The sequence below is a fragment of the Meriones unguiculatus genome, chromosome X (genome assembly GCF_030254825.1).
Source record: "Meriones unguiculatus strain TT.TT164.6M chromosome X, Bangor_MerUng_6.1, whole genome shotgun sequence".
NCBI lineage: Eukaryota > Metazoa > Chordata > Mammalia > Rodentia > Muridae > Meriones > Meriones unguiculatus.
In genome coordinates, this window is record NC_083369.1 from 92318127 (window position 1) to 92342390 (window position 24264).

The window sequence follows — 24264 nt, forward strand, 5'->3', positions numbered from 1 at the left end:
TATGACAAAGGTGATCATTAAAAATCTCCTTTTTTAATGAATAAATATAAGATAATGCTATATGATCTCAATGAATATGTACACTATTAAATCAAATTTAAAAGCAAAAGACATAAAATACTGTTATAACCCATGCTGAACATCAAGATACTACATCACTAAGGATTTCATGTCTGTTGCTCTGTGTGTGTCTGCTGCTGTATGACAATGCCTAGTGTTCCTGAAAATATGTTAGTAACTATAGTAAGGCCAATCTGGGAAAAAAAATAAATGTATTTCCATGGCTTTTTCCAAAGAGTGATCATAAGTTTGAGAGAAATTATAAAGTTTTCCCAACCAGAAATCATCCATGGGACAGACTGAGGCCCCCTACACATATTTAACAGATACACAGCTTGGTCTTCATGTGGGACCTCTAACAACAGGAGCAGGGGTTGTCTCTGACTCAGTTGTCTGGATCCTTTGGATCCTCTGGATCCTCTTCCCCTAACTGGACAGCCTTGTCTAGCCTCAACAAAAGAACAAGCACCCAGTCCTATTTGATATGGCAAGGCAGGTTGATATCCAGGTTGTGGGAGGGTCTCACCTTCTCTAAGAAAAGGAGGAGGGTATAGGGGAGGGAAGAGAGAGGAACTGGAAGGAGAGGAGGGAGGAGAAGTTCTAATTGAGATATAAAGTAAATAAAATAAGTAATTAAAAAGTTTTTCTCCTTACTATAGCATAGTAATATAATTATTTCTATGTATTATGCCTGTTTTCTAAAACATGGATTTAGAGGACTCCCAATTTACATTTCACTTATATTTATGAGAGGGAAGTATAACTATAACCCAGAAACAAGATAAAAAACACATTTTAAGTGCTATTAAACATAAAAGACACATCAATTGTAGCACTTCAAACTTGTTATTACATTTAAAAATATAAACACATCTGGATAACTACTATAAATCACAGAAAACACTTACCTTTAAAATTGAGATAATTTAGGAGATATTGGCAGAATACTGTCATTTTATAAAAAGAAAAGGTAAAGTTTAAGTACGTTCTTAAAAAGATAGTCTAGAATGGTCGAGTACATGTCCTGTGTTAGGGTCTTGGTGAAGAAGCGAATGGGCCTGATATATGCAACTGGACCATCATTTCATTGGTCATACACCACAATGTGCTTTGGTCTTTGGTTTGGCTAAGGGAAAGTCAATGTTCCCTGTAATGTTTTGCTGTAATATTCCACATCTTATCATTAAAAAATAATGAGTCAAAGTACTCACTTTTTCTACCTTCATCTCCAAAATTCTTTTCCTAGATTAGTACCTTGGATGCTAGAAGAGGCAAAGAAAACACCGTTCTGTGCCTACCACAAACAGCCATGGGACCACAGTGTTGGTTGAAGTATAGGGTACCCTGGGCTAACGCTTTAGGCCAGGAGAGCCCTAGAATTTGATGCTCAGTGATGAGGACTTCCAAGAGAAGGCTCTTTAGGAAAGGGGAAGGGACATAAGTACATAAAGAGAGAGGAGGGTAATTGTCTGAAAGTCATAAAGAATCATACTATTACATATTTATCTAAAAGAATCTACAACACGTGTAATTCTGTGTAGAAACATACATATATGGATTAAATGAAAATTTCTCATTTGAGCTAAAAATGCTCTGAGAGCCAAAGACCACCTAACAAAAATCACAATATCAGACATGAGAAGCACTCCTTTAAGTTGTTGGTCAGTGCTGTCCAAGAAACTTCCAAAATATAGGGGCTATTGCTATTTCCCCCTTGTTACCTCTCAGAAGTAGAAGGTAAGTCCACTGCTGAAGACACCATGCATTTCAGAAACCAGGCATGGAGACCTCTGAGACAAAAGTGACTCGAATGTCCTTTTCATGAAGACTAGCTTTCATGGTACCAGAAGGCATCGCACATGCTTCCAAAAGAGGGAAACAGCCAATATTCCTACCCAGCTACGATGCCAATGAAGCACAAAAATGATCAGCATGGTACTACTACCTTATGGGTGCTGTAGTGGCATACATACTTGGCAGTAAGCAATAGCTTTCTAATAGGACTTAAGACCAGCTCAACAGGAAGGAAACCATGCTTGGTACTGAAAACCTAGCCAACTAACTACTCAGTGTTAGTGAAGTCATGAATACTGGAGGAGAATCTATAATCACTACTTTACTAAATTAACAATGATATAGACATTTGTCTTTATAGCTACAGATATGTGTAGTCCTCACTATTTATCAAGGAAACTTTTCTTTACAGCAGATAGATGCCATTATAGAAAACAACAACCAATCAGAATCCAGGATTGTGGAGTCCATTCCCAAGTGATACTCCTATAACATACACTCCCAGACCTAAGGCTCAGGGAAAATTTTGGAAAAGGAGATAAAATGACCCTAAAACCTAGAGGATCAGGGAGGTTGCTTTGAGATTGTGTCTCTTAGCAATGTGAGAAGTAGTACCAAAGTCTCACCAACATGACAGCCTAAACATGAGCTGGACAAGGACAATGATAGACATGCCCAAAGTACACAGAGAAAAGCTCAGAAGGTCTCAACTCTACACAAAGAACTAGAAGCAGCTGAAAAATGCTCAGAGTGAGAGAAACAGTCTTCCCAAGGGAAGTGTACAGCAATTGGTTATCCAATACCAGATGATCAACCCTGAAATAATACATATGAATTAGAATTAGACTGGGCAGGTTATATTTAGGAACACACACACACACACACACACACACACACACATATATATATATATATATATACATAAACATATATGCATATAATAATTAATAAAAAAGAAAGCCATGACACTGAAAGAGAGCAAGGAGTGTTACATAGGAGGGCCTGGAGAAAGGAAGAGAAAGGGAAAATGTGACTACATTAAAAAAAGCTCAAAAATTGATTCTGTAATAAAAAATTTTAAAACATTTTGGGCAAAGTCATAGTATTTATTTTAAAGCTTTTACTATGCTAGCATACACTGTAGACATTTTGGAGTGTAGCTGTTTTTTTTTTTTTTTAATGAAAAACAGTTTCAATTTTTTTTTAATGGACCATTGTGATTTAATGTTTAATGTAACCAATGAGGTCATGAAGAAAAGTATCTAACTGTTCATATTAAATTCTGTATTTTAATAAAAACTTAAGAGTTCCCATGGCTTTTCATCCTTGCCAGCATTTAATATGATGTTTTCTCGTCACTGAAGATCCTAGCAAGTATGAGTAACATCTCATCAAATACACATTTATTTTAATTGATAAGCCCTTTTTTGCTTAGTTGATCTATAGAGCTTTTTATTTAAAATAATTTGACTTAATTTATTATATTTTATTTAAAATCAAAACAACAGAAATATATATTCTGTTTATATTTCAATACTGGAAAACAATCTGAATTAAAAGAACTCATTTGCACAGGCACCAAAAATAAAGTCTACAGGTCAGATTATGGCTACAAGCTACAAGTTTGAGCTCTGTATTCTTATCTTCTTATGAAACCACTTTATTTTAAAGTCTTCTTACTTTCTATAAATAATTCCTGATTTCATTCCCAATCCTTTACTGTACCTATATTGTATATATTCCAGTTTGAGAAGCAAGAGTACAAATGTGAATGTAGTATTCAGAGTACTGTATATTGTAGTGGCGTGCATTCTTATTCTCATTTTTAGATCATTCTATAGCATTCTTCTATTTCTGCGGACAATCTATTTCTTTTTTGTAGTCATACATTTTAGGCTAACCATATGAATGGGATCAAGTTCTGTGTGCTGTGAACACTAAAAGTTCAAGTTCTTTTCCATTATCTATAAGGGTTTGAGTTCAGAATTGTTGGATTTAAGGGCTCTGGTCTTCCCCAAATATGTACAAATAATTTGAAGATCTTAAGATCCATGTTTCCCCCACTCACTGATGTTTCAGTTATTGAAGATTACTTTATTTTCTAAGTTCCCAACAAGAACATCATTTCTTATGTGTCTATATCAACTGCCAATTCACTCAGGAAGTTTTATCCTGAGTATTCAAGACTGCATTGTACATCTCCCTTCCTAATCTGAGAACCATGCCAGCAATGCTGTCTGATAATTTTCAGGATGTAAGTGTAGTTCAGATTCTATTTTTGTGCAAAACAGACTTCCTGTGTTGGTGGCTCTACATCCAGCCACCCCAAGATGCTGCTTTGCTGCTATCAATTCTTCTTCATACCCCTTCTCAGCTTGGGTGGCCATTTTTCTTTCTCAGAATGTACCCTTCATGTTTTCTCTAAGTTTCATTCTTCAACTTCATTACTATTCTCTTACTCTTATAAAGTGGTTCTCAATCTTCCTAATGCTGTGACCCTTTAATACAGTACCCTGTTTTGTGGTGACCCCAACCATAAAACTATTTCATAATTGTAATTTTGGCACTGTTATGAACAGGGTATCTGATATAGGACCCCCAAAAGGGTCACAGGTTGAGAACCACTGTGTCTAAGCACAGTGCACTTACTGATGTTTTCCCTGAATACTGCCTAAAATGGTCTATTCACAAGAGGAGTGCTTTCACTAGCTTGGCTAATTACATGAATAAGCTAGTGATCCCCAGCAACCTCTATTGAGCTCCAGACACATATGCTGACCCACACACTGCCCATCTCCTGGAGACCATCAAAAGCTAGCAAATGCAGAACAGTCTTCTCAGGACTGTTCTTACTTCCTTATTTGCTGTGAACAGCATTCTTTCTGCCTTTCTTCCCTAGGCCAGAAGAAAGGTATCATGCTCCCCTTCCCTCCCACCTACATCTTTGTCCTAAGTCCTCCAACTCCTTGATACATATCCCCATACCCACCATTCTATCCCATGTCTACTTCAGTCTTTACCTGTTGTACTGTAACTGGCTCCTAACTACCATTTCTGACTTTAGTTTTCCTTGTTTCAAATCATTCAATTGCCTGCCAGCACAATAACCGTAAAAAACCTCAAGTGTAGTCAACATATTCTTTTACCTGTAACAACTTATATGAGGATATAAGGCACTTTGCTGGTTAAGTTCTATTTAACATGACTCATTTCAAAGTATCCCTACTCACTCCTGGCAAGTTCATTTTCAACCTGTTTATACTGGAGCTGTAGTTACTCTGTTAACATACTATTTTACTAATGAATTTCCTGTTAGCTTATAGAATCCCCATGCATATCCAAAACACAAAACCTTTCTTTTCTTTAGTTAGTCTGTTTTTAGAAAGCAAAGAATACATGCAGTTTGGAGTTGAATTTTCATCTCAGGGCAGCTTTTGCTAAGGAGACAGGAGTGGAAAATAAACAGGACTATCGAGAAATAGTTAAAAACATAATTAAGACAACCTGGAGAGGACAGGAGTTCCACAAGAACCAAATATATCTGGGCACAGGGGTCTTTTATGAGACTGTTTCTCCAGACAAGAACCATGTATGGATGCAACCTAGAGCCCCTGCTCAGATGTAGCCCTTGGTAGCTCAGTATCCAAGTGGGTACCCTAATAAAGGGAACAGGGACTGTTTCTGACATGAACTCGATGGTGGGCTCTTTGACCCTGCCCCAGGAAGGAGCAGCCTTGCTAGGCCACAGAGGACGACTTTGCAGCCAGTCCTGAAGACACCTGATAAGCCAGTATCAGATGTAAAGGAAGGAGGTTCTCCCTTATCAGTGGACTTGGAAAGGGGCAGGGAGGAGATGAGGATGGGAAGGTGGGATTGGGAGGGGGAAAAAAAACAAAACAAAACAAAAAAACAAGGAAATCATGAAATTTGCACGTAAATGGTGGGAACTGGAAAAGATCATCCTGAGTGAGGTATCCCAGAAGCAGAAAGACACACAGGGTATATACTCACTCATAAGTGGATACTAGACATATAATACAGGATAAACATACTAAAATCTGTACACCTAAGGAAGCTAATCAGGAAAGAGGAAGCTGGATAAGATGACCAATCCCCATTCAAAATGGCAAAAAAGATGGACATCAAAGGAGGGAGAAAACAGGGAACAGGACAGGAGCCTAACACAGAGGGCCTCTGAAAGGCTCTACCCTGCAGGGTATCGAGTCAGATGCTAAGACTCATAGCCAAACTTTGGGCTGAGTGCAGGGAATCTTATGAAAGAAGTAGGAGATAGAAAGACCTGGTGAGGAAAGGATCTCCATAAGGACAGCAACAGACCCAAAAATTCTGGGCACAGGGGTCTTTTCTGAAACTGATACTCCAGCCAAGGACTAATCATGGAGACGGCCTGAAACCCTTGTACAGAGGTAGCCTATGGCAGTTCATTATCTAAGTGAGCCCCATAGTAATGGGGACAGGGACTGTCTCTGACATGAACTGATTGGCCTGCTCTTTGTTCACCTCCCTTTGAGGGGGGAAGGCCTTGCCAGGTCACAAATGAAGGCAATGCATCCACCCCTGATGAGACTTGATAGACTAGGATCAGAGGGAAGGGGAGGAGGACCTCCCTTTTCAGTGGACTGGGAGAGAGACAAGGGTGGGGAAGAGGGAGGGTAGGACTGGGAGGGAGATACAGGGTGGATACAAAGTGAATAAACTGTAATTAATAAAAAGAAAAAAGAAAAAAACATAAATAAGAAGAAAAAACAATAAAAAGTCATGGTAGGGGCACCTTAGTGTTTCCAAGTGTTCTTTAGTCTTCTTGGCGGTTAAGACAGGGGAAAAGAGGGCCATGGGAGGTGGATTATTACCTTCCCTCACTTCTTGAGGTCTATCTGACTTGAGGAAGTACACCCATGTTTTGGTGCCAGATACATAAATACTTGATTTTAATATGTACAAGACATTAAGCTATACGGTAGAAACTAATCATGTCATATGACACTGAATTTTCACAATGAAAAGAATGAAGGAAAAAATTATGGCACCTTCCTTCATTAATGAGTTGGTGGGAGTGAGCACATACATATAAAAACTGATATGAACACAGGGGCTGGCTGTTTGATCACCTCCACCTGAGTGGGGAGTGGCCTTAACAGGCCAGGAGGAAGAGAATAAAGCCAGTCCTGATGAGACCTGATAGACTAGGGTCATATGGAAGGGGAGGAGGACCTCCCCTATCATTGGACTGGGGGAGGAGCACAGAAGAAGAGGGAGGGGGTGGAATTGGGAGAGGATGGGGCAATGGGCTTATGCTAGGATACAAAGTGAATAAACTGTAATTAATAAAAATAAAATAAAAATTTAAAAACCTGATCTCTACAGTGAATCATCATCAATCAAAACAGCCTTACTCACCTTGAGGGCTATTGTTGAGCAGCTGTAGATGCTCTGCAGCTTACCTGAAAGTCTCTTTTTGCCAGAGTACATTATGAAACTGTAACTTAAGGGATGCTACCACATATAAAAATACCTCATATTTCTCCCTGTAATGGTCAGTGAATTAAAGCAAACACTTGAGCAACTAGCTAATTTACCATGCCTATAATCCCAACACTGCAGAGGTAGAGAGAGAAGGATCAGAAGTTCAAGGCCATTCATGGTTACTTGGTAAACAAGATATTTTCAAAACAAGCCTAGGCTATAAGAAACTGTCTCAAAAACAAAATGAAGAAGAGTCTAGCTATTGAAATCTATGCAAAGAGCTGTCAAATCATGAGGGATCGAGTGGTCTTATTTTTCACTCACTTTTCTTTTTCCCTAATGATGATATATGTGTGTGTGTGTGTGTGTGTGTGTGTGTGTGTAGTACCATCTTCTTAAGAAAGTTTGCATTATTTTATACCCCATCTCACTGTATCACTAACCACCAACAAACTCTTATCCATAAGCTTTAGAGGATATAAGACCTGTCACAATGTGTGATTTAATATTTGTTAGCTGAACACTTGGCACAGAAAGTTAGCATGTTTTGTTTAGGGCTATTGCTCACTTCCATACAACTGTTCATTTGCTTGAAGACTAGGTGATTCTTGTGACTAAACGTAAGGCTTCTTTTTAAATTGGGAATAGGGATAGCAGAAATTCTAGTGTTACAGAGCTCTAACAATGTTGTTCCTATGGAATTACTTAGGTCTCCCAATCTAATCCTGTTTATTTCTAGGGGACAAAAGGGCACTTACAAAGGCAAAGAAGCTGTTATAACTTCATACAGCTTGAAAGCACAAATTATAAGTAGGGTTCTGGACTCAAAGAGCTATGTAAAGTGCTCTTTTGACTGTAACTTGTAGGAGCTACTACTTTTACAGAATGCCACAAGTTTTGGAGCAGGGAAATGCAAAGAAACTGGTCAGAAATGCTGTTTAAAAGTGGCTATCTCTGTCAGTTCAAATAGTGAAACTTTAGAACATGACTTCGTCCCTCCTGGCTGATTTACTTCAGGGCAGACTAATGCCCCTTCCTTTGAAATTAATAACTGGAACTTTAGATTCTTATCTCTCTGACATTCTCTTAAGAATTTATGACCTTCATTCCTGCCATCCCTCTTATTTAATCATTCCAAATCTATTTTTTAATAATTATCTTTGGTACACATACTTTATGACACCATTAATTCTACTCTACAAACAATGAATGGTAGACTTTGGCCAAGGCCTGCAATGTCAAATCAATGCAATCCATTATTCAGGAGATACTACCAAATATCTCTGATGCAAGTTATAACTTGCAGATTGCTCTAAGGAAATGCTACTTTATGCTACTTCATTTGATTATCAGTGTTCATCTCATGCCCATTATTACAGAGAATCAAATGTGTAGAGTTCAACGACACAAAATTTACAAAAGTTATCATGAAAATCTTCTTTGAAAAAGGGTAAAAAATCACTCAGACCCAAGGCATGGAACAGGCTAAGAAAGGTAATCACTTCAAAAAGAAGCTAAGAATACACAATCAAACTAGCTACATTATATAAGTCTAGTGAAACCTGGCTTCTCAAAGATTCAGTTTTTCTTTTCACAAACAATACTGAGTGTATAAATTTAATCTTTATTTCAATTGAAACATACTGAGTGGAAACAAACAATTACAAAAGCCAATGAAAATACAATGAAAACACATAATACTCATAGTAAGAATGAAATCTCTAATGGTAGAGTTAATACAGAGTTCAGAGATTTAAGACTAAAGAAGACAAGCGGCATTAAAGTCATAACGTTTAAGCGCAGAAAAGGAAATTTTAATGTTTAATTTTCTTTCTTGAAACATTTAAATTTCTATGAGCCCCTATGTTATGTGTTTAAGCTCACTCATTCCATAAGCTATTCTGTCATATGCCTCAGCAGCAATTACAAGAGCTTCTAATTACAGTAGCTTCTAAGCCTTGAACACAGCTGTCGCTTTATAGACCTTTATCAAAGGGGACAAAAAAGTAATGGGACAAATACCATTTCCTTAAAATAGGAATTCCTCATCTGAGTTTTAAATTATCATCAATTCCTTTTTTTTAAAAAAAAATTATTATACATACAATGTTGTGTCTGCATGTATACCTGTGCACCAGAAGAGGGCACCAGATCTAGATGGTTGTTAAGCCACCATGTGGTTGCTGGGAATTGATCAGAGGTTAAGTGCCAATGCTCTTAACCTCTGAGCCATCTCTCCAGCCCCATCATCAATTCTTATAAAAATATTTTAGGTGGTAGAGGCTGAAAAGGGGTACTGGAATATTTTTTACAAATCAGAAGTTTTAATAGCCCTTACATATCTACATTGTTTTAAAAATACTGATTTTATATACATATAGTACATGCATATAAAAATACTGACTTATATATACTTATAGTATGTACTAACTTTTATATACTTATAGTATGTTTCTAGTATATAACTGTCATTTGTAAGGAATATACAATGTTAAGTACAACAGTTTAATATTTTCTAGTTATAGATTAGTAATTTTGGTGGCAGAACACAAGATATGAGTTTGGAAGGAATCAAGACTTAACAATGTCTCCTGTTGCCTTTGATACCTTAGTACAAATGACAATGGCTGTTTTTTAACTACATGTAAAAGTACCATAGTAACAGATCAGCTTAATAAAATGTAATGAGCATACCTATTATGCACAAGGCATGCAAATTGCTTCACTGGCCATAATCAGGTCAAATTTAGTCTGTTACTTCAATTCCAAATAAAGTGGTAAAATGTCATTCCAGAATTTTTTGGAACCTGGGAGCCCATTCTCTAAAATTTGTTTTGACTCTACTGGCATTTTAGACCTCTGCTCTTTCCCCCATCTCCCTGGGTAAGTAGTGGACTTTTTTGAATACATTCCATGTGTGCCATGTTTCATAAACCCTTTTATTTTATGTACTTTTGGGGACCGTTTTCTATCTTCCTGACTTTTATTGTCAGCTGTTTTTCTACCTACCTTCTTGTATTCTCCTTCCCTGTTATATGAGTCTTCTTCCTCATTGTTGTCCACATACCTTCCATTTTCTTCCCTTTCTTTTTCTTCCCCCTCTTCCTCTCCTTGTCCCCCTTCCTCCTCATCCCCTTCTTCCTCTGCACTCTCTCTTCCCTCCTCTTCCAGGTCCTCTCCTTCCTGCTCTTCTTCCTCCTCTCCTTGCTCCTCTTCTTGTCCCTCTTCCTCCTCATCCCCTTCTTCCTCCACAATCTCTCCTTCCTCCTCTTCCAGCTCCTCTCCTTCCTCTTCTAACTCCTCTCCTTCATCCCCTTCCAGCTCTTTCTTCTCTTCTAGATGCTCCCCTTCCTCCTCCTCTTCAAGCTCCTCCCCTTCCTCCTCTTCCAGCTCCTCTATTTCCTCCTCTTCTAGCTCCTCTCCTTCATCATCTGGCCCATCTTCTTCTTCCTCCTTCCCTTTCTCTTCCTCTCCTTCCCCTTCTTCCTCTTCTATTTCCTCCTCTTCTTCCTTCCACCCTTCTTTCTCATCTTCTTGCCCTCCCTTCCCTTCCCTTTCCCTTTCTTTCTCTTTCCCATCTAGTTCCTCCTCCCCACTTTTCTCCTCTGATGTGCCTTCTCCTTCCTCTTCCTCTTCCTCTCCTTCTTCTTCTCCCCCTTCTGGCTCTTCTTCCTCCCCTTCCTCTTGTTCCTTTCCTTCATCCTCTTCCATTTCTTGGTTTCTTTCTTCTATGTTTCCTTCACCTCTCTCCATTTTCTCTCCTCCTTCTACCTTTTTCTCCCATCTTTCATCTTCTTCTGTCCTTTCCATAACTGAGATACACCTTTCTGCTTTACTCTTACCTTTCTTTCTCTCTTGTTTTTCCTGTACCTGTTGCCACTGCCCTGCTCCTAAACTACCCTTCTTACAGATTTGATCCCTTTTACCCTCAGAGCCATCCTCTACCTCTCCCCTTGACTCTTCTTTACTTTCACTCACCGATTTTTCTGTAAAGATGTCTGACAGGGTTTCTGCTTCTGCCCCCTCCATTTCTGATTCCAATTCCACGTCTTCCTCTTGAACCTGTACCAATTGCTCCACTTCTACACTCCCTTCTGAATCATCTGGTCCTTCCTGTTCCTCTGGTATCCCTGACAAGTGGTCATGCTTAAGATCATATTTTGAAACAAATCTGGTTGCTCTGTTCTCAGTCTCACTTCCTTGCTCGGCACAACTCCTGCTGTACCATAAGTAAGACTCAAGCTCCAGTTCATCGCCATCTTTCTCTTCACTGCTAGGTTCTATTGGCTTGGGTTGCTCCAACTCCTTAGCTCTGTCTTGCTGACTGTGCCTTTCACATTCCATGTAACTGTCTGGTTCTTCTACCATTTCTGTTTCACTGTCAAAAATCAAACTGTGCTCACTGCTTTTCCTTTCCTGAGAAATATCTTTAGCCTCTTCAGTTTCAGAATTCATGTCTTTATCTGGTAAGTCATCAAAATCGGAATCTGGTCTTGCGTTCTCTTCCTCTTTTAAAGTATTTTTCATACCTGCCATTCTCATCGCCTCAGTTTGCTTCTCAGAGACTATTTCTTCATCACTTTCCTTTTCTATTTCCTCTTTTTGTAAGCCCTCTTCATCAGTGTTGACCTCAGACCCCACATGGTCTAGGTCATTATCTACGTCCTCATCTGAAAATGCTTCCATAATCTCAGTTGCTCGTACCATGAAGATCCCTTTTGCTAAATATTGTTTGTATAATGTCCCTTCTTTTATTTTTGACATTTCTTCATATTCATAACTATCCTCATTTTCAGTATAAGCTGTACTTTCCATCACTTTCTCAACCGTGTCTTGATTCTGTAAAGGTTTTGAAGTAACCATCACACTATTATTAGTTGACAAAGGTATCATAGTTATATAAATCATTGCAAAGATTTTTACATTTGCATTTACAACCTAACATGTGTTCAAGGCTCAAGTAATTCAAATTTTACAAACTGGGATACATGCTAGGCCTAGAGGTTCCTTACTTTTTGGCCAAATAAATTATTAAAGGCAGGAGTTACAAATTAACAAGCTAATATACAGAAATAGTATGAGAAATGTAATCTTTTTTACTCACTAAAGTAGAGCTGACATAGCTTAACATAAAAGCAGTATGTGCAATATGGACAATATATCAGTCTTAAAAGAAGGGTTTTCCACGCCTACTGTTTCTAGAAAGTTTTGAAAATTATAAGTTCTTTTTAGAATCCTAAGGGAGACATGCCCAAATACGAGAAAATAAGTTCTAAACGTTTGTACCTTTCTTTTCTTAGCAACCCAGAAGGAAAGATTAAGCCTAGCTTCTAAGACAACAGCAAGGAAAGACACAGGGAAGATAGCTACTTGAGGTAGACTAAGTCACCAAAGTAGTCAGCACTTGCTGAGCTTATCAGCCATGTCAATAGAACAGCTCTCCCATGTTCAAAGACATGCTATTGCTCACTGTGCCTCTCACTTTTAGAGGGCTGGCTATAAATATTTATAATTCAGCAAGATCTTTCTGAATTTTGTAGGATCTGATTTTAAGAAATTTTACCTAACAATGTAGCAAAGGCAGTGAAAAATATAAATTAAATGATTTCCAAAGCCAAATGTTGAAGTAACTTCCAAACACCACATATTTATATTTCATTGGCCCCTAAAGTCATGAAAAGCAAAACATGGCAGAACAGGTCTGCATTATCTAGGGTTGTGGACCACAGACTGTATTTTGCCCCTGACATTGTTACTAACTAAAACCTCTCTTTCTTACTCCTTATCGACAGCCTCTTACTAATTTCCAAATTTCATTTTAATCCATTTTATGCTAATCCTTTCTTGATAATGTCCATTCCAAATATTGTAAAATAATTTCCAAATAGTTTACACTAAAAAAATCTGAAACATTTTAGAGCTAGTAAACTGTGAATATTATCCAGCAAAATCAGCATACGCAAAGTCATACAAAACCAAATTAAGAGGTCCACTCTGATAAATACTAGCCTTTTTCCCGAAGTAAGAGCTACAATGATTACTGATTACTTGGTAGAAAAGAGCCATCATCATAGCTTAGGTAAATAAGTGGAAGGGCAAATTCTAGCAGTAAAATTATATGAGAAAATAGCTACCAATAAAAGAAACCAAATGGGAGTCACCTACATTGCATTCTTGTCTTTCAAATTTTAATTAGTGAATGATTACCTTTTTGTCTTCTTTCAGCAAAGTTTTCAAAGAAAGATAATTAAAACTGTTCTTCCCACAATATTAATAATAATAATAATAATAATAATAATAACTCTGTGTTATACCTGTTGAAAATTTTGAACTGGTGAAAATTTTAATGACTTCTCACTGGAACTCAGGCTCACCATATGTGTCTGAAACAAATAAAAATATATGTTCCAGATTAAATGGACAAACTATATATGAATAATGAATGCAAGAAACTTGGGTATTAATACAGTCTATTCACAGTTGCCATACTAATGATGCCAGGATAGAAGAGCTACTTAGAACTTCACAAATAGACTTGATACTCAAGATATTGCTTCAAACAACCCAGTGCCTTTCAGCTTCTCCATATGAGGAGCAAAACAGGAGCCCTCTATTTGTTTAAGTGGATGAGTAGAGAGGAGAGTGGCAGAATGTAATACTAGAGTGACAGAGTTTTAGAGATGGATGGAGTTTGGAAATAGAAATGTAAAGAAAGAGGTGTCCCAAGACCAATCACATGGCAGTTAGCAGGGCGAAAAGAGTACACACTAGGAAGTTAATACTGAAAGACAAAATGCCTCAGAGTAAGCTCTACTAGTCTAGAATTTGGTACTCAGGGGTTTATGGAATTCCCTGGAATGACCTCACAGACTTCTGAAGTTAGCCTTTGTAGGCCTAGATATAAAAAGATACAACCATTTATTCATTCAACAAAATACCATGTCTCATTATGACATTGTCACACAGGCACAGTGTGTACTTTAGTCATACTCATTCCTCTACCATTCTTTCCCATCCCATTTACCCTGTCTCTCTAAATAGTTCTCTTTCTATTTTCATGTTATATTTTTCTTTACAGTCAAGATCCCATGCATGAAAGAAAAATGTGGTATGTGTGTTTCTGAGTCGATTGGCTTATATTTGGTTTCCTCTGTGTTGTGGCACTGATTTCCATTCACCACTCAGCTTTAGAATTATAAAGAAATCACACTGTCAGGCTGGGGAAGACATTACACAGTCTAGACAGATAAGAGCCTTCAAATCAGTACAGTAAGCTCTTTCTGGAGAAATTCTCCGTACTTCCAAAGTTATTCTCTGGGTGCTGCAACTGGGATGGTTTACTGTCAAACTGCTCTGGGAATTAAAGCGTCCTATATTTTTCTCTTTGCAACCATGTTGTACAGCAACTTCCTTCTAACTGAAGCATTCCATCTTAAAGAGGAAGAAAACAAATCACAAGTCTTAGGTAATCACAAGTCTCTCCTTCTGCACCACAGAAGCAGGAAGGACTACTGATGAGAGGAGGCTCTCTGGTGAGCTGCCTTCAAGTTATAGACGAAGTTCCAGAGAGGCATTTTTTTTGGGGGGGTGGGTAGCATCACATATATAATGGAATGGGATTTTTAATGACAGGATTTTCATAGATGACCTTGGAGTCATGTATGTACTTATTCCTGTAAGTAATCCACAATGTTCTCATTGGTTCACCAAGATAGACTTTGGTAGTACTGTTACTATGGTCTTTTGTTAATTTCCTGTATAGAATGAATACACGTTTGTTCATGCCTCCCCATCAAAAGCTACACAACAGTTTCCAGGCAATATTGCACTAGATCAATAGGTATTAGCCTAGAATCGAGTTGGCCTGAGGGAAGACATAATAATATAATGCCCATGGGAAGAATTCTGTGCAGTGAGAAATTAGGATACAATAAAGAGTTGAAAGGAAGGTGCTTTTCTTGAAAACAGGAGTCTTTGGAACTGAACTGTCAGTAGCTAGAGAAGCAGAGTTGTATAATATTCTGCATGATAGCCACATGTGAGTTCACAGAGTGGGTTTACCAGACTGACATTGTACACATCATGTCAAAACTTACTGAACAATGTCAAATAGTCCACAAGAACTTTATGTCAGGAAGTTCAATTACAATTAAATTCAACACTACACAACAAACTGATACCTCAATGTATACCATTAGGAAAGAGATGCTTACTAATTAGGATCTCACATAATAGTGTAAGACACAACCATGCCAACAAATGTGCAGATATCAACAAAAAAACATACTATGAAGGCTATGGTCTTTAGGCCATCATTAGTTCAAGGCCAACTTGGACTACAGAGTGAGTTATAAGAAAGAATGGCTACAGAATGAGACCCTGTCTCAAAAGTAACCAACAGCAAATAAGCTAAGAAAGTAGCACCCAGTTATATTTAAAGGTAAATAAATTAGAATAAGATAAGACTTATCAGCAGAAATTAAAGACTAGAGAGAATGGAATAATAATGTATTTCAATTAATAGGAAAAAAAAACCTGCCACTCAAGATCACCATACTTGGTATGCTGGCTAGTATCATTGTCAACTTGACAAAAGCTCAAGGCAGCTGAGAGGAAAGAAATTCAATTGACAAAATGCCTCCATAAGATCAGGCTGAAGGCAAGCCTGAAGGGCATTTTCTTCATTAGTGATTGATGTGGGAGGACCCAGCCCATTGTGGATAGGGCCACTCAAAGGCTAGTGATTCTGGGTTCTATAAAAATGGAAGTTGCATGGAGCAAGCCAGTAAGCAGGACCATCATGGTTTCTGCATCATCTCCTGCCTTCAGGCTCCTGCCTTCACTGCTTTTGATGATGAACTCTTATATGGAATGGTGAGTGAAATGTGAAATAAAAACCCTTTCCTTCTCAAGTTGCTTTTGGTTATGGTATTTCATCACAGCAATAGTAACCCTAAGACTCCTAGCAGGGTTATCTGTCAAAATCACAGAAAACCTTCCAAGATAATTATGTATTAATCTAAGTCATTTCTAATAGACCAGTGTCTCAGAATACAAAGTAATCCTACACCTAGAAGAGGAAAGGGGGCAAACCACAATCATGAGAGCACTGAAAAGAATACATCTTGCTATAAGAGTAGGTATATGAGAAATATCAGTATTGTTATCCCACCACTTCTAGGATAAGAGAAAGAAATTCTAAGACAAGAAGAAATAAACTGTTGCTGTTTTTTTTTTTTTGAAAGAAGTAAATCAGGAATATATACTCACACCTTTCAATAATAACCTGAATGTAAATTGTATTAATTTACCAATTTAAAGATACAAATCAGGTAACTAAATTTAAAAAATAATGAGCAATATGCTCTATGCAAAAAGAAAAAAAAAGCATCAACAAAACCTAGAGAACTGAAAGGAATGGAAATTTATTTCAAAGTGAATGAAATCTGAACATAAACCAGAGTAGCTATACTAATATCTAACAAAAAAAAAAATACTGAAAGCCAAAATTAGAAACCAAGATTGTCACTACATATTGATCAAGGGAACCATTCATCACAAATCCATTGCATACACATAGACACACGCGCACCAAATAGTGAAACCCTCAATTTTTACAATAAAATTGGCTCCAACACAATAATAGTGGTGACATCAGTAGTATATTCTTATCTAAGAAAAAAATCAACAAAGTCATATTAGATATAAAATACACTATAGAGCAAATGGATCTAACATGTATTTCAACAGATATAGACTGCACATTTCTTGATATCAGCATATGTAACTTTTTCTAAAATAGCCCATAAGGCCATAAAAGAAACTATAAATTTTTCAAAAACATTTTAAATTTTGACAGCTTATCAGACCACATGGAATAAAAAAAAGAAAATAACAGAAAGCAATAGTAAGAAAAACTAAACCCATTACACAAACACATGAGGGTTAAATAATAGTTTTCAGTGACAATCAGAGATCACCAAAAATTTCAGGGGAGGGTGAAAGGATCAGTATTGGTTTAGGATACCCCAAGACCAAGAGGTACTGTTGTAGGTTTTGATTAATATTTACTGTTGATATATCTTCTGGTAACGCTGCTGTTGATCGTAAACAGCTCTATAACCAAATCACCACACAGAGACTGGATTTATTTAGTTAACCTAGAACACAATGCTAGGCAATAGTTATTCCATCCTAAACCTCCAAGCCCGCATAGTTTCCTAACATTTAGAGTCACCCATTATATTTGTTTTTAGTGAAATCTTAGGTCCGGTTCATTCTCCACATCGTACCAAGACCTCTCTTCCAGCCTTGCTCTCCCAGCTCTCCTGCCCTTCTCTCCTCTGCCTCCCACCTTCCTGTCCTCTGGCTCCTCCCTCTCTTCCTGCTTCCTTTCCCTTGCTCAACATTGTGTATAGTTGCTTTATTTCGGCATGTTTACCGAAGTTGAGACAGGTGAAGCTTAGAATAAATATCACAATGCAATATCGGGATTGAAACCAGAGAGTGGGGGAGAGAAATCAGCATTTGAATGAACAAGGGTAAAGTGTATACATTCCAAAAGAACATTATACCAACAAGGAACAAAATGCAAGGAATAAGAGATAAGGACAGGAGATAAGACAATGAGGGAAAAGAGAAAGGGTACGGTACAGGGGAGGGGGTTAAGATTTTTTGTTCTGGGGGACAAAGGACTGTCTATGGATAGAGAGGAGACAGACTAGACTTGGCACATAGGAAAAGGGCAATTTATAAAGGTACAATGGAAAACCCCCTGGTAAGATGAGGTATTTAATTTTAATTGGATAAGTTAATTAAGGTAGCCAAAGGGGGTTTTTTATTGCTAAACTTCAATACTTTGATAGCTGGACCTTGGTAGTCAGGAGGAGGAAGTGGCCAAATAAGGGATGAGACCTTGGTGACTAGCTTTAGGAATGTAATCTAATGGTTTCTAGAAAGGCAGAGGGAAAGGGGGAGAAGGGCAAGGCCTGCCAGTCATGCTTGCCATGCTTAGCTTGGCTAGATACTTAAGGCCCTTCAGAGCCTGTTACATGAAGGGGCTGGTACAAGAGAGTAAGAATAGGGCAAGAGAAGGTCAAAGAAAAGGTACACATGATCAAAGCATGCTTTATGCAGGTATGGAAATGTCACAGTGAAACTCACTAATATTAAGATGTACTAATGAAATATTAACGAAAACCAGCTTTGTACATGTAAAAGAATATAGAAAGTATTACACATTTCATGAGAAACTAAAATTTATATAATTCAGGTCTAAATAGACAGGAAATAATTACCATATTTAAGACATCAGTAGTTTCACCTAAGTTTTCTGAATCTACTGCAGAAGAATTGTCTGTCTCTGTCTCTTTGTTCATTTTATCTTCATAATAATCTGAATGAGTAAAAGGAAAAGGAAAAAGTCAAACTCAGTTCTTAAAAGAAATGAGAAAAGAAAGTAAACAAACAAACAATCACTCTATAATATATCATGGGGTTTAATTGCGCCCAAGGCCCTTTAATCTTGTAACTGGAGATGAACAGCAGTCATTCATAGGAGTAGCACATTTTCAAATCTCATATTTAAAGTTTAACTACTTTGTTGGCAATTATGTAGCAAAAGCTTCATCCAAAAGGACATGCAAACACTATTCCTTTGGAATAAATACTTCTCATCTTACTGCCAGCTAGCCCTACAATTGTCCCAATGACCCACACTTCCCTGATAGTCTTTCCTCATTAAAGTTCTCCATGCTAATGATATGAAGTTAAATTCTATGTGTACGATCAAACAAGTAAAGGACATACTGTGACATCACTATAGTTTCTTGGTCACACACATGTGCCTTCTCTCTTTCTGACTTCTTTCTCTAGGAGAAGCCATATTGTGAATATTTCTAAGGAGAAGCCTATGCCTTTATGGCAAGGATGCGAAGTGACTTCCTAACAGTCACATGAATGAGCCAGAAGTCCAGTGAAGCTTCCAGATACTATCATCCCATTTAACAGCACAAGTCCAGGAAAGTACCTACACATGAAGCCCTGAGCCAAGCTCCTCCTGAATTCTTGACTCTCAGAAGATGTATCAAATAATAAATGTTATTTTGACCTGTTAAAGTTTGATCACCTTTTTGTAACAATAAAAAATACTAGTATAAGCATTTAGAGCTTCTCAAAAATATTGGTGATATCAGAGAATATTATAAAACAAAAAAATTCCAAAACAACTGGCTCAATCTGAACTTACACCTTTGTCCATTTGTCACTATGCTCTTTTTGATCACCTGATTATACATGGGGTACTTCCTGAGGAAATTTCCATTAAAAATGTCAGTACACACTCATTGTTCCCTTTTAAATACTTTCAATTAAATGTGTACTCATTTTACATTACTCCCATATGAGATAACTTGTAGAGAAAACTTAATTACTAATTATTTCTGTGTTTTAATTATCTATATTTAAGGTATAAAATAGTGGTGTTTGTGTGCATGTGCGTGTGTGTGTTCATGAGGAAGAAGTAATGTAAGAGTTAAGTCTTAATAAACATAATAGAAGGGGTATAGAACATAGGATACTAGGTAAATTTAAAAACCACATATATATATTGGGAATCAGGAAAGATTTCACTTACATGATACATGAAAGAACAAGTAGAATTCTAAGAGGTGGGTAGAGATACAGGTGAAAGGGGGAAAAAAAAGAAAGCCCAAATACTAATAAGGCAAAGTAGAGAGATACACAAGAAAGTAGCTTCTGTTAAAGATTTCCCAAGTATCAGAAGCATATACTTTAACTTATGTTGGATTAACCCTGTGACAATGAGAGAAAAGCAAGCTTCACTGACTCTTGTGTCTAGCTCCCATCTCTAGAGTTTTGTCTGACTCTACAGCCCATCCTCTTTTCAGTAAGTCAAACTAAATAACTCAGTTCGATCATACCAAGGCAATAGTTAATATCTGAAGATGTTTTTTGAAAGTTTCAGATGTGAAGTAAAGACTACTTAACATCTGAAACTTTCAAAAACAGTTTATTACTCTGTGTGTGTGGAGAAGGTAGAAAAAGGGTGCCTGAACCCCCTGCACCTGGAGTTACAGGTGGTTGTGAGCTGTCCAACATGGACACCCAACATAGGTTACGGGGATCTCAGCTCTGGTCTTCGGCAAGAGCAAGTGCTCTTAACTGCTGGCCTTTCTCACCAGCTCCAACCTCTGACATTTTAACCCAAAAGCAGATATTTACAATACACAAAGGAACTGGGATGGCTGGGTTTCCATACATTTGCACTTACAAAAATAGGACACCAGGTAGATTTATATCATTGGCCATAGTTTGCTATCTCCTAACCTAGATGAATATTATAAGAAAATATTATTGAAAGATGAAGCTAGAACAGCAGGTGGGCTGCATATAGGAAAATTTATAGTTACTTTTATAAAAATCAGGAATCTTCAGAGGACAAAGAACAGATAGGCATTAAACTGCACTTTAGAAAGATTGATATGGAAACTGTCACAAAAGGACAGATTGGAGAACAGAGAGAATGTAGGTTTGGAAAAGAAAGCAGTTTATATAAACTGACAGGGCCTTGCCTCAGGTTTGATTGAGAAAATGTAAGGCACTAGGCCAGATCTACTTTCTGTGCTCACCAATCTGTCTATCTGTCCATCTATCTATCCATCTCTCTCTCTTTCTCTCCCTACGTACCTATCTAATCCACATTTCTCTATATTTATATCTCTCTATTTCTATATCTTTATATACACTTTTGTATCCAACTTCTCATTTTCCTATTAAAGTGGAATGTATCATCTCTTCCACCAAAGACTGTTTTATATACCAGCCTCTCAAGTGTACCAGGGCCTCTATATCTTGTCTCCAGTGTTACTATGCTCTCCTGGACTACTGGCTCACCTCCATTAACTTACACATTGTTTCCCATTGGCCTCATAGTTCCCTCCAGCAGCTAGCTAGCCTGGTTCTTTCATGAAATTTGCAGGCCTTAAATGATTCTGTGTGTATCAGCCATTGCTCCATAGTTGCTGTGGTGGTAAGTGGTGTATATTATTATAGATTTCAGCTACAGTTTGAGATGTCAGACTCTAGGGAGAGGACAGTTGAACAAACTGGAACAAAGCCATGTGCTGCATTTATTTCCAGTGCTGGGAATCAATCCCAGGACCAAACCCACATTAAGCAAGTCCTATGTTTCACCACCGACCTATGTCTCTGGCCCAGCAGAAAACATCTTATGATAAACATGAAAAAGGCAAGATTGCAAGGCCCATTTCCTTTGAAAGCAGGCCAGCATTACCTGAGCCTAGTGGCTCCATGGAGTCCGAGAGGCTTTTCTCTTGGTAACTATTCACAGATGAACGGAAAGGGATTGAATTAGGGGGAAAATGAGAAGTTGAAACGGAGGCAGAAGTCCCCTCTAATGGAGGCAGTGTTCCCATCATTGAAGTAGGGCATGTGGGTCTCTCCTTTAAAATAAAGTGAAACAGATTGTCAAATGACAATATATATAGGGTCTACACGCACTTTTTTGTAGTTACTGAAAATATTTAAGAAAAAAGCTTCCAAGGACTCAACAGCCTTCTGTTTTTGTTTTGTTGTCTTTGTTTGTTTGTCTTGGTATCTCAGGCACTCCAAACTGTCATTATCAAAGCCTATTTTCCATGTGTTAGGGAGTGTGTTTGTGTTTCATCTGTCTACTCTAAGAAACAAAAATATGCTCATAAGAAACAAAAAATTACCAGACTGATGTGACAGGTTTCAATATTTCCACATATACTATTGCATAATAAAACTTTTTACTTCAAAGGGAATACATTTTAGAACTTAAAGTAATTTTGAAAGCCTTTAAGCATTAATATTTTTTAAAATATGTACAACTTATATAGAAATTTTAAAGCACAGAGAGTCTCTAAATGTACCAAGTAAATGACTTATTTCTTTGTTTTCATGTTTCATTGTTTATAGTCTATCATCTTCCACTGCTCTGGAGGCTTAGAACAAAAGGAGACAGCATTATACTGAATGATTAAGTTCTCCATATCTGTTGTACAATATAACACTATCTTTTATGCTAATTACATATTATACATTCTAAAAGCCATGTTACATGCATAGAAATGTTCTTAGCACAGTATTACAAAAAAAGCATGTAACAAATAGTCAATCCACATACGTCTAAAAAAACAATCAAGGGACCACTTACTTTGAGGTAAGGAAGATCTATGAAAATGTGCTGTGTTCAATAATCATCTATAAAAAAAGTTAACCTTGGTAATTGGAATTTTCCAATTTGTATTCCTTAGTATCTCAACTTTGAACTTGCTATAAAAGTTTAAAAGCCTTTACATGTGATCATTTTATTACCAGTTTCATCTTGAAAGTCCCTCCTTTAATTTAAAAAAAAAATTGTCCCTGTATTTACTGTTCTTGTTTTATGTTTGTTTGTTTGTTTGTTTGTTTTGGCAGTGGCAGGTAATATTTTCATACAGAATACAGCACAACTGTACCCGCTCTCTTCGACGCAAACGTGCTGATAAAGAAGTTCCTGGGGAGAGGTCACTTATGGCCAAAGAACATGTATTTAGGTAAGGCTCATATGCCTCTTCATATTCAGGGTCATCTGCTGAAGTAAGTCGTGGAGTGGCAAAAACTAGCATGTGACATCCACCACAGGCAATCTGCAAGCACAAGCACATAGGAAAATTAAACAATGATAACAGCAAACACAAGTGGACTAACCTAACTCAGAAGACTGTCTAGTGTATGGCTTTTCCCTGTTCTATCATTCTCCATATCTATATCTACCTATCCATCTATCCATCTATCTATCTATCTATCTATCTATCTATCTATCTATCTATCTACACACACACGTAGACATATGTTGATATGCATGTATACATGTATAGATGTATACATATACATGAATTAAATATATATTCTTTAAACATTTACTAAAAAGTAAAACCAGTCTACTCCACCTTCCAATTTAATATAATCTGGAGAAGATGACCTTGTCACATTTGGTATCTCATTAAAACTTAGAAAATGTTGTATTTTGATCTTTGGGACAACATTAAAAAGTCACAAAATATTCAGAGAATAAATAAATTACTCAAGAAGGACAATGTCTCTGACCATTATAACAATAAATATACAGCAGTTATGCATACCTGTACAAAGTCTGCACAAAATTTGGCCCCTCATATTCTGTCAAGGAAAGAGTTCAATCCAAGAAGTAACACTCTATTCTAAGGAACTACTGGTAGTTATTGGTTACTGAGGAAGAGGGAGACATTTTCTTTAGTGGTGCAACGAATAGTGTGTTGGCCATGTTCTAGCAAATAGTCCCCTATCATGCTTATGTAAGCAGTTCTAAATTAAGTGAACCAAAATAAATAAATAAATAAAAATAGGCATGAGAGTAAAAGATGTGCTGGCTGAGAAGAAAGCTTTAAGAAGGAAGAGGATATGACAGATTAATGAGATGAATGCAATCATAATATACACAAACACACACATAATTGTCAAAAATAAATACAAAAGTTTGGCTATCAGTCTCAGCGTCTGAACAATACAATAATCAGTAGAGTCTTTCAGAGGCTCTCTGTGGTAGGCTCCTGTCCTGCTCCCTGTCTTCTCCCACTTCTGATGTCTATCCCATTTGCCCTTCTGAATGAAGATTGAGCATCTTCCCTAGGGTCCTCCTTATTGTTTAGCTTCTTTAGGACTATAGATTTGGGTATGTTTATCCTATAATACAAGGCTAATATCCACTTGTAAGAGAATATATACCATGTGTGTCTTTCTGCTTCTGGGATACTTCACTAAGGATAATCGTTTCTGGTTCTCACCATTTGCCTGCTTATTTCATAATTTCCTTGTTTTTAATTGCTGAGTAGTATTCCA

General features: G+C 37.3%; 1 protein-coding gene across 7 annotated transcripts in view; it reads right to left on the reverse strand.

Annotated features, from left to right (window-relative positions):
- The window catches only part of Rpgr (retinitis pigmentosa GTPase regulator), a 57551-nt gene that overhangs the window by 12914 nt on the left and 20373 nt on the right, over positions 1-24264 (reverse strand). For 5 of the 7 annotated variants that reach the window (XM_060374793.1, XM_060374792.1, XM_060374795.1 and 2 more), the window contains exons 10-14: positions 22863-23033; positions 21653-21821; positions 18636-18733; positions 13653-13721; positions 11317-12177 (exon numbers count right to left, since the gene is read on the reverse strand). In XM_060374793.1, the coding sequence (XP_060230776.1) occupies positions 11317-12177; positions 13653-13721; positions 18636-18733; positions 21653-21821; positions 22863-23033 (1368 nt within the window). Of the gene's footprint in view, positions 1-5; positions 12178-13652; positions 13722-18635; positions 18734-21652; positions 21822-22862; positions 23034-24264 lie in introns of those variants that run through there. The other 2 variants (XM_060374791.1, XM_060374797.1) reach the window with 2 other exon arrangements.